General features: G+C 37.5%; 1 protein-coding gene across 3 annotated transcripts in view; it reads right to left on the bottom strand.

Moving 5' to 3' along the window:
* The window catches only part of XRCC4 (X-ray repair cross complementing 4), a 180,832-nt gene that overhangs the window by 145,662 nt on the left and 20,579 nt on the right, over nt 1–14,591 (bottom strand). For all 3 annotated transcript variants that reach the window (XM_069777717.1, XM_069777718.1, XM_069777716.1), the window contains one exon: nt 9,851–10,038. In XM_069777717.1, coding sequence (XP_069633818.1) covers nt 9,851–10,038 — 188 coding nt within the window. The remainder of the gene's footprint in view (nt 1–9,850; nt 10,039–14,591) is intronic.

Below are 14,591 nucleotides of genomic sequence, written 5' to 3'. Positions count from 1 at the left end.
ATCTCAGTGCTGGAGGGTTTTTTTCCACTCCCTGCTTCAACCCCCCACCCCATCCCATTTAAGTCAGGTTAAAAGATTTAGAATGTCATGTTGCAATAATTCGGATTGAATGACCAGTAAAAAAACCTGACTGTTTCCAGATTCCACTTTTCGGTATCTCTGCAGCTCCTAAAAGCATTGGCAAGGTTCTGTTACCACAAATTAGCATATGCTTATATATTTGTTATACTAATAACCTACAGCTATTAATCATGCACTGAGAAGACACTGTGAAGACAATGTGCTTGTATGAACAGAACAAAAATCTGTACTTCAAAATCTTAAAAAAAAGCCAAAACTTAGATTTGCCAGAGAAGAACACATGCAAAAAGACAAGGATTTGCATTCTGAAAACCCCAAAACCCCCAAACTAGTACCAGTTACATTTTACATCCAACAGACCAATTAAAACTAATTTTTAAATGAAATGTCAGACACTATTTGCAGGAGCATCTGAGACTAATAATAATAAAAAAAAAGATAACAAGACAAATCATCTTCTATGGAAGAGCTTTTGCACAGAATGATATTATCCAGAAACTTACTCTTTAAGATGTACACTGTATTTATCTCTCTGGGAATGTATTTTTGTAAGGGAACCATGTTCAAGATTTCAAAAACAGAGAACCTAGCTTCCAAAGCATTTTCCAGCATTACTAATATCTTTTAGAACAATTCTAAGTGAATATTGGACTCACCAAAAATTTCAAATATATATGTTATTAGGCTTCAAATTTTAAATCTCAATCCAAAGAGCCTTAGGCTTTGTCCTCCATGATTAAAAAAAACAAACTTACTCCACATGCTGCCTGACATCTAACAGGCAGTGATTAGCATTTTGTAAAACCCTAAGGTCAGACACAACAGTTTACAGTGTTTATAGTGAGGTAGCAAAATTAGAATAGTACAGTTCCACCAGGAAACAGTTGACCTTGCTCTGCTTATTGGACCATGAAATTAGGAACCTTTTTGCACTGTTCAGAGCAAAATTTATTTTTATATCAGAATTACTAATACATAGCAACTTCCTAAGATAAGTGAACAAGCAAAGATATGTATTTCACCTCACTGCAACTTAAGGGAAGCAAACAACCAGAAGCATAACACCTTCCTCACTGCAAATACTACAGCTACCTTATTTCTGCATCGCGTTACACAGATATTTCTGTATTTGCCAGTTTTTTTAAAAATACTGTACATGTCAAATTTGCTCTTTTCTTACATTTCAAGACAATTTCAGTATGTAACTGTAGTAGAACTAGTATAAGTGCTGAAATTAACTGGAAGCATCTACTCAAAGCTTTGAGGGTTAAAACATATCCATTCAAATTTTTATACTGGTAAAGTCTATTTTAGTGAATGCAAAATTTAACAAAACATTATTATCCTGAGCTTGAGGGTTTTCCTGTGCCTTTGCAGGTAGGAAGATTAATGCTTCCTCTGGAGCTGTAAAAGCATTTCTGAAGAGAAACATAGGTAAGATTCTTGCTGTTCTTCAGGCTCTGACCGTTGTTCATCCTTACAGTGAATACAGGACTAGACTATTGTAGTGAAGTTTCAAAACCCAGTAATCTCTTTTCCAGAGCATCTACTGTCCTCTCTATTTTTCTTGGGAAACTAAGACTTGTCAATATGCCATGATTTAAAGATTTTCCTCCTAAAATGAAAGCATTTGTACTCAGCTGTACAAGTAAAAAGTAAGCCTTGATATCTACCCAGAGAGTTGAAATGCACAGCAGGTATGCCAAAAAGGGAAAAATCTGAGGGAATTGAGAGGAAGGGAGACAATACCATAACATCAGGAGGGAAAAAGGACAACTGATCTTTTTTTCTTGTATAAATCAAATCAGTATCTGTTATTTTGCTATTTTAAGAACATTTAACATTTATTTTTAATATATTTAGACCGTCATTGCACTTGTGAAGTAAGAAAATGCCCTTTATAGTGTCATTGACAATAGGCCTTAAACCAGTTGAACTACTATTTTTGTTCAGTTGGATAGTTCCAGTGAAATCCACAAATCCTAACCGGTAAAGAGAAACTCGAGGAGTGTTTATTCATTGCAGTGTTTGATTCTTCTGTTTTCAACAATCTCTCATTTTTAAAGGTATATACCTCCAGTATTTTAAATGTACTTCTCCCCAACAGTTCTCCAAATCATTGCTTATCAGAAGCAGCAATCAAATGGCTAAACAATCAAATAGCTTATTACAATCAAAAGCCAAAAGCCAAACAAGGAAAATAGCGTAAGTTAATTCTCCAGGACTTTTGTCAAATATTGTACACACATTAATATTTGGGGGGGGGGGGGGGGGGGGGGGGAGAATTTTTAAAAGAGCTTTTCTTACCTCTAGGCTACAGAAGTGATCTACTGCATTTAAAGTGTAGCTACAAGACCTGAAAAGTGCATAAACCTATGCATCGGGCGAGATGGGGAAAATCATGTAGCAGTTATAAGTCTGAGATTATGCAAAAGATAACACTTAATGTTTTTATTATATAAGGCACATTAGTAAGCTATTTCTGAACCAGGCTTCCGAGAAACTCATTCAAGTGTATGCTCTTAAATCCTTAAGTACATAGATATAAATGATACAGAAGAGTCATTGCTTTAAGACTGACCTAAAGACTAATAATTTCATCTTTCTGTATTTTCAGTTGAGCAATTAGTCGAATTGCCTGGGAAACAATCTGAACTCTCAGTGACCTTTGTTATCCAAACAACGTATCCTCAGTCGTTTGGAGCAAAGTAACTATTCAAACCTTGAACCAAGACAGTTTGGACAGCATAAAGAGCTCTACCAATTCTACTTCACTCACTCAGTATGCTGTGAAAAGTTTTGGTTAGCATGAATTTCTCAAAGTATTTTTAACTTGTAATAAATTCATAATGAACTCACAGAACTGACCACGGAAAAGCAGCCACAGGAAATGGAAGAGACAAATAGCAGCATCTCTTCCATCAGCCTCATTAGCAACAGTACTGTATCTAAGGTAGAATTTCTTAAGCTCATGTCCTCCCTGTTTACAAATTTACACAAAAGGCAAGAAAAAAACCAGAGCGTGTCACATTACTGTAAAAAATAAGACTGCTAGCACTCAAATAATTGTTTATCAAAGGCTATTTAATCAACTTAATTGCCAGTACAAAAAAAATCTTGCCGGATTTCCATTATTTATTATATGTGGAGTGACTTGCTAAAGTACTTGGAAAGATTTACTTCCAAGTGGTCACCTACTTAGATCAAGCGCTAAATCACTGACTCTGTGATGGTGTTTGTTTAGGTGGCAGCAGTTTAGCTGGCCCAGCCTCAATGGCCCCTTACTGAGATCTGTGTGTGTGTGGCCCATTTTGCACTGCAGCTGGCTTGACACACAAGTCCCACTGTATACCAAACCCATTGTTATTTTAATGTGACTCTTAACAGTCTGCTTTGCCCTCACCACCCTAAAAACAGCTCCTAAGGGCAGAGTGCTGAATACCCTACAGCAAAGCCACCTGTCATAAGGAAGACAAATCACAAAACACATCAGATTTTTTAAAGGCATAATTTTTAAGGCTCAGCTACATCAGGCTGAGATACAGCTAGAACAAGTATTTATAAAACTCAGGCAGCATTTTAACTTTTTTGATCACCGTTTCAAAAAGGTGAGTACAAAAATCCTTATGGACTTCCCTTAAATTAGATTATGTTTCTTATTTTGATACTTTTAAAATTACATGCAGCTATGACACTGCAAAATAAACATGTTACATACCTATCTCCTCTAAATTAGATATGAATTATTTGTGACTTGGGGAAGTTTTCCATCCATTCAAAAAAAAAAAAACCCAAAACCAAACCCATCAGCACCTAAATCTTACATATACATCATTATTATATATTAATCATTATAAATACTTTTTAAAGGGTTTGGAGATACAGGTTTGGTTTCATCCTATCAGGATAGCGCTGGAGTAGTTGCAAGCATTTACTTTTAAGCATCTAGCTTTGGTAGTAGACATCAGTTCATGGAAGGAACCTACCTGTTCAGCAACTAAACAACAGGTGAATTAGATTGTAAATTGTAGGCTTCTGAATGACAGTTACACAGATGGTGTAAATGACCCCCCTGATCTTTACTTATGTTGATGGTGAAAGCTATACAAAAAAGTGTCAAAGGCATTTCACATCTGGACGCAGCCCGCCTTCTTACACCCCCCTAAGTTGTTGCAGGTCTCTTGGCCTTCAAAATAGGGCTCTGGCTAACAAGCGTAATTCCAGCCTTAATGAGCCAGTACAATAGATAGGGAAGTAATTTCGAGGAACCACAGACAAGTTTTTAATCTCTAAACTTACTTACTTCCATAAGCAAACAAAGGATAATTATTCTTCCCTATCAGCTAGGAAAGGAAAACCAAACTGATCTTCAAGGGCTTGTTTGTAAGCCTACCTCAACGAGGAGATGTCTACAATGCCAACTTTTATTGCTACAATGGAGGATCATCTGTCAGACTTACCACTGTCAAATATTTCACCTATACTACAAAAGACCCAACAAACTTTGAACAACTAACCTGTGGCACCTAATGAGGGACGATAAACCTGTTTTCATGAGGCAACTTACAAAAACTACATCCTCCACTCTACTGCTCTTTAATTTGTGTGTGCGTGTGTCTGTCTGTCTGTAAATACAAGTTCTTCATTGCAACACAGACCAATGGCGCTCACATATACAGTAGTCTGGGTAGGCAAGCAGAGATTCACAGGTTTTGGGGATGGAGAATGCCTGTTAAGTCATCTCATGTACTATACTGCCAATGCAGGATAGTTACTTACAGTGCATTTTCCATTCCTTTGTCCAGTCCGTTTTTAAGTGACTGACGCAATGGGGCTGCTACCACTTCCTCTGGCAAACACTTCAGCAGTAAAACAAATTTCAACATCAGAAAATATTTCCCAATAATATGCCTACACTTTCCTTTGCTTAACACCACTCCATTATTTTTATTTGCACTTCTATAGACCACCCAATACAGTTTTGGCACATAATTATATTTTAGAGAAGCAGATCTTTAGCAAGCTGCTCCAAAGAAGGTAAAAATTATTTCTAATACCACAGTTTAGTACAGTTATGGAAAAAAAAATTCAGTATCTAACACATTTTATCATCCTCAAGTGACTATTACCAGTCACTAGTCTAAAATCACCTACATATTTTCTCTACCAGAAGACTGGAAAACAAATACGCAAGCACACAACTAAAAAAAAAAAAAAGATGACTTTTGAAAACAGAGTATTTCAGATTTATACATTCACTAAGCCCCTGAAAATCACGTATATGTCCATAAATTTTATATTATATATATACATTAGTAATTACCAAGCTGAAAATTATGCTCATCAAGAGAAAAATCAAGTGACATTGGTGACATAGCTAACTTTACTTCACATCAGCCAATAATGATTAAATTACTGATCTGTAACACTGTAAACACTGCTTTTTAAGTCTTAAAATTGTAAACACTAACTTCTAATGCACTACCAATGAAAGCTTTCGTTATTTATGACAAATTAGATCTGTTCACTAAGCTCCTAGTCTATATATCAAGCATGCTAATCATGTACAGAGTACGTTTCATGTGTGGATATTTGCAAGTAACATGGATCAACAGATACACCAAGATGGTGTACACAGATGTAGCAGTGCAATTTTCCCACATGGATGAGATATTAAAAGAAAAAATTAGTTGCAAGCTATTGCTCTTTTTCTGCTCTCTCAGACACACTCTCTTGTGAATTAAAGTAACAAAAATTAGTAAATACCATACTACTATTAACTAGTGTGAATTATAAATGCATCAAGAATGTTATTTGAGATTATTCATTTAAACTATAGTATCTACAAATAAATATTAATTTTCTTAACAAGGAGACAGAATAAGAAGCAGCTTGACTTACAAGCTGCAAGAATTTACCATTGTGAATTCTTTAAGATGCTTTTAACTGCTCATTCCATTTGGGGTATACCCACCACACACCTAAACCTCGCAGACTTTTCAGCCAGCAATTATTTATAGACTGTGTAAATATAATTTGTAAATAAGGGCCCAGGACGCAACTCAACTGAATCTACGATGTATTCAGAAGAAAAAAGGCAAATTATTTTGTAGAAATTCTACTCTTAATTTTTGATAGGAAGCAGTGGTTTACCCAGACTGGATGGAGAACTACAGCAGAGCAGTGCACTGAAAATTACTGGCTGCGATGGGTATAGGTGACTGTTGGTGACCAACATCATGCTGTGGGTAGGTTTCATTAAAATTAATTAAAATTATCCAGTTTGTGTATACAAGCATGCATATACCTCTAACAAAAGGTATACTGAAGTTCCAAGAGTACAAAATTTATTCTTAGGCACCTGTGTACTCCTTGGATGAAAAAATTTGCAATAATAGAGAACTGCATGAATTGATAAGCATTTTATAGCTCACAAAGTGTAACAATGCATTTCAGAAGTCTGGGGTTTTTTTTAACTAAAAAGTGTTAACTGTATTATTTAAGACTAAGGAAAACATTCAGTTATTCAAACACAACCAACCACATCTTCATGCCTACTGTTCTGTAATGTCTCCTTTTGTTATATATCAAAAGATAATAACATTGGGTTAAGAATAGTGATCTTCTAATTATTCCTGATAATTTAATGGACCTTCTCATAATGGTGATTAATAATATAACGGGGTAGGAAAGAAGAAATAGGGAACTTGGAAGCAGTATTATGTGCACTACTGTCATAATTGGAAATGATTGCTCCTTTTCCTTTATGCCTACATTTTAAACAAAAACATGCAGACTAACTAGATCTCTCAGTATAACTACAGGTAGCATATCTAACAAAAGAAATGCAGCACAGTTTAACCTAAAGCACCGCTCTCCACACACACATCACCATTATTGTTTCTTCCTCTCTCCACTCTTCCCAAGATTAGGAAGGCTGTAATTTGTGTATATATACAGTTGCTGAAATATGAAGAGAAAGAGAAAATATTCATAACGACTAAACAAAAGATGTAAAGACAATACCCAGTAAGAAGAATAAGTACTACTAAGGGACAAACACTGAATTTAAGTCATGTTTAAGTTGCAGAGCCGTTTCTCTAGGCTTTCTCTGGAGTAAATGCAGCCCTCTGGATGTACAGAGCCCAGGAAGATTAATTTCCTAATCTGATGGTGAAAGATGCACATCATGAATACTTTCACAGAGAATTTGCAATGTATTTGGAACATATCCTGTTATCCACCTGAAAGCTATTTGTAATTCTGACAAAAGCTTTGGCAATTTTATTTGTAGGCATTAGTTTAGTACAGGAGGAAAAAAAGGTGTATTTTCACCCAAGAAATGACATCTTTTCTAAAAACATTCTTTTGACACCCAAAGTTAAAAACATGCATAGCAATCAGGACACTTTGTATTTTCAATTTCTTTGGCCAGATTATTATTTTCCCAAATTGACATAGAGATGTTTTCATATGAATTAAATTTCTCATAAGCCTTAATTGATGGAAACATATATTAGGTGGGCCCACATATATGAAGATATTTTCCTGTAATAAAAATACAGTATGTATTTCATCTGTCTGGTATTTAGAATATATTATGTGTGACACAGACAAGAAAGACAGGGTTCTTAAAATTACTGCTCTTATTTTCTAAGTACAATTTGGTCTCAACTTTGTAATCCTGCTGTAATATAGTACTTTTTACCTAGACACTTTGTGAACAGCACACAGCCCTGTGTCCTCACAAGAAGTGTCAAGAAGCGGGTATAGAGCCCGTATGGCCCTAGGTAAAAGCACAGAAATATTGATAATGCAGACTCAAAGACTTACATCACCTAACTTTTGGCACCTCAGTCAAGAGCCAAATGTGCTGAAATTTCCTATATTGCACACGGAAAAAGGACGGGTTCTTAAGAGTACTTAATTACAGAACTTCATTCCACTGAATCTCTCTTCCTCTGCTTACTAAAATGAAGCCAAGACTCTGACAATAAGCACATAAGTGAGCTGCTACTGAGTAGGTAATATGAATGGGTCCCCTCTTTAAAGTGACTTTCTCCTCATCTAAGAGATACACATACACGAAATAAACACATACTCCTATTTCAGGTTTGTGACCAATATCTATACTGCATTCTTTGCCTATTTCCAATTTAGAGGGAAAAAGTATTTCCACCTTCTACTTCCAACAGACACAGCCCAGAGAAGGTAGTTTCTTTGTTTTGGTTTCGGTTTTTGTTATAAGTCAGACACCTCTGCTAGTTTCTTAAATGGTGATACCTGCCAAAATTAACCAAATGAGAAGCAAAGCAGGTCCCAATGGTCTGAAAAAGAAATCTTTTAAAACAAAGCAGGTAGGACAATTTCTAGACACTTAGCTCCCAGACACAACAACTCCATGCTAGATTTTTTCCCCAGGGAAAAAAAAAAAAAGATCTGGCCAAAGACATTCCTACTCTTCTCAATCTGCAATCTCATCTCCATTCTCTCCCCACTATTTTCTTCCCCTCAATAATGTCAGTGAAACTGATTGCAGAACTGCGCCCTGAACTGGATCAATGCAATTTTAAATCAGTGCTTTTTAAACCCAAATTATTTCACTAATGTTGCTGAGTGGTCCGTCACCCCAACTGCTATCCTTGCACAACTGAAGCTGTGTCAAACCTTAGGAAAGGCAGAGCATTAATTTTTGGAGGAGGGAGAAAAGAAACAAAAAAAAAACCAAAAAAAGCAAGGAGGATTACCTTAAACTAGTTTCTTCCCCAGAAAAGCTTTAACACCAAACCACAACCTGAAACAACCAAAGGTGCCTACAGATACAGGTTATACTGGTTTCTTTCTTGCTTTAAGAGGGTCCTTTCCTTTGCAGCCAAGAAACCAACATGGAACCACATTCCCAGTTGCAATTTAATGCATTTCCAAGCAGGAAACAATTTTAGTGTTAGCTTCTAAAATATTTAAAGTAATAGAAAAGTTCATTTTCCAGTATGTTTTAGCATTTGAAAATAATCTTCCTTAAATTTTAATATTTTCCCTTATTTGGGTGAGTATAGAGGGAGAAGAAAGAAAAAGCAAGCAAAGCAGAAATGCATTGAGGGCTGGAATTTCAAAAGGGAAGCATACTTCGCAAATTAGGAATTAAAGACAAAATCTCAGCTTATGGAACACATTAGCTTAACACTGAACTGCAGCTCCAACATGTAGGCATACTCTGCTTAAAAAAAACCAAAACATAAATCACAGAATCACAGAATAGTTTAGGTTGGAAGGGACCCTTAAGATCATCTAGTTCCAAAGCCCCTGCCATGGGCAGGGACACCTTCCACGGGACCAGGTTGCTCTAAGCCCCATCCAACCTGGCCTTGAACACTGCCAGGGATGGGGCATCCACAGCCTCTCTGGGCAACCACTTCCAGTGTCTCACCACCCTCACAGTGAAGAATTTCTTCCTGACATCTCATCTAAATCTACCCTCTTTCAGTTTAAAGCCATTACCCCTTGTCCTATCACTACACTAATCCAAGACTTATATACAGAAGTAATACTCTTACTCAGTAGCATTTAAGAAAGCAACACAGCAATAGTTCTACTGATACCACAAACTTGTTTCTAGTTTGGCCCATAGCAGAGTTCAAAATATTCATTCAATCCAAAACATATATATCACAGGTCTATTTGACTTTAAAGAACTTAACAAAATACAGAAATGTACCAAGAAGGTCCTTCTCATAGTTTAACTGTCAAATTTAAACATTTAACTACTTACAGAGCCATCTTTCAGATTTCTTTCATAGCAGAAGTGACACTCCATATTTTCTTCATCTCTTGAAACAGCAAAGTTGTATTTGTCAGCTGATTCTTCTCCAGCTATCAATGCTTTCTTCAGTTCTTCAACATACTTTTCTCTATTCATTTCCATGTCAGCAGCCTCCCTAGAAATTTCAGCTTCAGACACTATCAGAAAGAAATGTGAGAAATAAATACTCATGTGTGTGTGAACATGTATAGATATTTATATGTACATACAGACACACTTACACACCTTAAGGGACAGGCAAATATTAGGAGACTATTCTTTCCTTCACATGTATCAGTGTGCCAGACACTAACGGAAATGTAGCAGGAATAGTGTGTTTTTCATAAGAATTCAGTTCTGTCCCTTTTTTCCTGTCTGAAAATGGTTTATTGCTACTAGTCCACAATTCTACTTGCCTAAAGTTATTCTGCATAACACTAACCTTACAAGAGAGTGGAATGTTTTAATTATGATCTACTGTGCCCGCTCAGTTCTCTTTGAAAGCGTGTAATCTAAACCCTGTAAGACAACAGATGCAACTGACTCCTCACACATTCTAGATCCAGTTTTCCAAGTTTGTAAATTACAACCTTAAAAAAAAAAACAACTGTCAATTTACAAACAAATCTACACCTAGAGACTTGAGAATCCATGTTTTAGTGTTCACATTCAAGGACCACTAAATGGGAGATATGTCTCCAGTTTGCATTGTATCAGGTCTATGAAGAAAATTTTATTCCATTCCTTTGAAGATGAAGAATGGTTGAATACAGTATAGAACAGGCCAAAGATTACTATCATTGAGAACACTGATAGCCTTTTCTATCTGCTTCTGATCATTTATTTCCTAAATCTTCATTCACTAGGAGTACCAAGAAACAGTTCTTGATTTTACCACCTGGGCCCCTGTTTATTTTCCTTCCTTTCAATTTTATTCTACATACTGTTTCCTCAGTACTTTTAGAGATCAATTGTTAATTAGAATAATGATCTCAATGAGGAGTGCAGAGTTTCTTGCACAGGCAGATACAAGCAAAGACACCAAATTAAATATAGGATGTGTATAATGTAATGCAGGCTTTAATGTGTAGCCTATTGATACAGTATTTTAGATGTTTACTTAACAGAAGTGTTTCCTTTTCCTCTGACAAATCTTCTGAGGAAGACTGCTCTAGATTGTCATCCACCCCTGCTTGCTCTTAGACCTTTGTAGCATTTGCCCAGCATTTGAAAGCTCAAGATATGCAAAACGACATTAGTTTGTGACAGCCTGGGGAAAAAAAAACAAAAAAAAAAAAACAAAAAACCCACACCAAAACAAAACAAAAAAGCAAACAAAACCACACATACCAACCCCCCCAAAAAAACAAAACCCAAAATACATCCTTCACATAACTGCAAGTGACTTAAAGCATCCCACTTAAAACCCCTATTAATAACTATTTCTTCTCTATACAAATGCTTTTGAAGAGTTTCACAGAGACGTAAGCCTGCACAGACGTATGCACTGAAATCATACCAATAAAAATAGAACAGCATTTCAATCAAACATGAGCCTGTTCAAATTGCCTCATTTTTCTCCAATCTTCTTCTTGACACAGTAGCTACCCTCATATTGCAAAAGAGGCAGTACATATCAAATCAATCCATCATATAAAAATACAGCAAAGAGGTAAATGTACAATTATTTGCTATGAATAGTTATATCCTCACAGACTTCAGGATTTCTGGATTAATTCTGCAACTTCAGTAATTTTTGCTTATTTTCACAGACTCGGAGTAGTTGAGGTTGGAAGGGACCTCTGGAGATCATCTAGTCTAACTCCACTGATCAAAGAAAGGTCAACTACAAAGGTTGCTCAGGACCATGTTTTGAATGGGTTTTGAATTTCTCCAAGGACTATACTTTTCAGGCAATCTGTTCCGGTGCTTGGTAAACCCTACGGTAAAAAGTTTTTTTCCAGTGTTTAAATGGAATTCCTTGTATTTCAGTTTGTGCCCGCTGCCTCTCATCCTTTCACTGGACATCACTGAGGAGGGCCTGGCTGCAACTTCTTTACTCCCTCTCATCGGTTATTAATTAATACACACTGACAAAATCTCCTTAGGCGTTTTCTCCTCCAGGCTGCACAGTCCCAGCTCTCTCAGCATCTCCTGGCAGGACAGATGCTCAAGTACTTCAGTCATCTTCAGGGACTGTCACTGGACTCAATTCCCTAAGTTCATGTCTTTCTCATACTGGAGAGCCCAGAACTGCACACTGCATCACAGGTCTCACCAGGGCTCAGCAGAGGGGAAGGATCACCTCCCTTGACCTGCTGGTAACACTTTTCCTTATGCAGCCCAGGAGACTGTTGGCCACCTTTGCCACGAGGCCACATTGCTGGCCCATGTTCACCTTCTTGTCCACCAGGACTCCCAAGTCCTTTTCAACCAGGGATCTGCTTCCAGCCAGTCACCCAAAGCACCAGTACAGGCTGGGGGCTTCCCCCTCCCCAGGTATACAATTTTGCATTTCCCTTTGTTGAATTTAATGAGACTCCTGTCATCCCATTTCTCCAGCCTGTTCAGGTCCCTCCGAATGGCAACCCAATCCTCTATCAACCCTTCCCCCCAGTTTTGCATCATCTGTAAACTTGCTGAGGATGCACTGCGTCATCATCCAAATGATTAATGAAGACGTTAACAGTACTGGACACAGTATTGACCCCTGTGGTACAGGACCACTAGTAACTGGCCTCCAGCTAGACTTCATGCCACTGATCACAACCCTTTGAAATCTGCTTGAACTGGCTGAGCTCAATACATTCCACACCTTACGAGTTTGTCTATGAGGATGTTAGAAGACACGGTGTTGAAACCCCTGCTAGCTAAAGCCAAAATAAACATCATCCACTGCCGTTCCCTCATTCAACAAGCTTGAAACTTTAGAGAAGGTTATCGGGGGGGTCAGGTGTGACTTCCCCTTTGTAAACCCATACTGACTACTCATCATCTCGTCCTTAGCATTTTTCAAAATGGCTTCCAGCATTATTCCTCCAACACCCTCTGGTTGACCAGCCTCCAGTTACTTAGATCCATCCCCTTACCCTTCCCCAAGGTAAGAGAGACATTTCTTCCAGTCCTTGAAAACACCCTCTGATCACTATTATTACCTTGCAAAATCAATCAAGAGTGGCCTCACAATGACATGGGGCAGATCCCTCAGTACTCCGAGTTTCATCCAATCAGGTCCCATGGACTTGGGTACATCCAGTTTCTTAAGACATTCTCTAACCTCATCCTCCTCCAAGGGTAAGTCTCCTTTGCTTCTGACTTTCCCACTGATCTGAGTAAGGGGCTTGGGATTTCTAAAGGCAAATCTTAACCAGCAAAGACTAAGACAAAGAAGCCATATCCCATGGGATTCTTTTAAAGGGAGCTTGGAAGAGGTCAAAGTCTGCTCTCCTAAAATTTAGCGCTGTTATTCTGCTTTTTACTCTGTTCCCTCCTCTCACAATCCTGAACTCCCCTAACTCAATAGCCACTGCAGCCAAAGGCTGCCCCCAGCTTCGACTTACCCAACCCCCTCTTCCTTCTTTGTAAGTATTAGCTTTTGTAGTCCTCCTCTCTACACATCTCACAACATGGAAAAAATGTAGATGTTACTGATCTTAGACTTAACTAAGGGGGAGTTGTTGGGGTTTTTTGTTAGGGTTTTTGTGCCTTTTTTTTTTTTCTTTTTTAATACTACCTTGCTAATGACCTTAATTGATTACCATATATCTGCAAAATCTGGTAAGGCAGGTCAGGCACTAACAGCCCACTCTATTACTCTAAGACACAGGCAACCAGCCAGGTGAAAAAGGAAATGCAGGTGGCAAAAGAGAGCATGCTAATGTCACCACTGCAAGGAAACAAACAGTTGACACAAGGAGAAACTATCCCCTTCTGTGCAAAATCTGAGCCTGCAGATACACTCAGTTAGAAGGATAAATTAGTGGGTCAGAATCACATTAGTTATTCCCCAGCACAAGGCATTTTCTCCTCGACAGATTCAAATGTGTTAGGTCCTTCAAAAGCTAGAAAGCAAAGGGACACAAGGGAACTGAACTATTCTGGAGTCATAAGAGAAAAAAAAAAAAAGATGGAATTAGGCTCAATAAATATGAGCAAGTCAGTCTTTGTTAGACTAAGATGGGAAATGTCAGGCCCATAGCAGTCTGAAGTCTGTCACAAAGCTGCCCATACTCTCCTTAAGAGAAAATGCTTAAAAATTGAGTATTGTCTGCTTCCTCTTCTTTTAAAGATAAAAGAGGAAACCTGTCACACTTATACTAGCCTAACATAAAGTAAAAGGACAAGGCACAATAGATAGCATTTTACCAGGTATGCAACACCACAAATATTCAACAAATGTCAAAAATCGCAGAAATGCCATTATACATTAAAAAGAATATAGGAGTACTGTGGAGCATGCATTAGAATAAACCAGAAATAAAATAACTTCATAATCAGTATTTCTAGATTGGAAAAGATGCTTCTATGCTTACATTTTAAGTTGCATTATCTATACTGCAGAGAAAGAAAAAAACAATGGAGAGGGGTGGAAAAAAGAGGCCAGGGAGAAGTGTGGCATATTATTACTGTGTGTCCCCACAGATTTGTAAACTCAAGCTGTGTGCTCTTCATAAAATCACATCTCCCAAAATGGAAACTGTATTCTGCTGTC

This window comes from Haliaeetus albicilla, chromosome Z, assembly GCF_947461875.1.
Source record: "Haliaeetus albicilla chromosome Z, bHalAlb1.1, whole genome shotgun sequence".
Taxonomy (NCBI): Eukaryota; Metazoa; Chordata; class Aves; order Accipitriformes; family Accipitridae; genus Haliaeetus; species Haliaeetus albicilla.
Note: the sequence above shows the minus strand (reverse complement) of the source record. Positions and strands in the feature narration are given on the sequence as shown.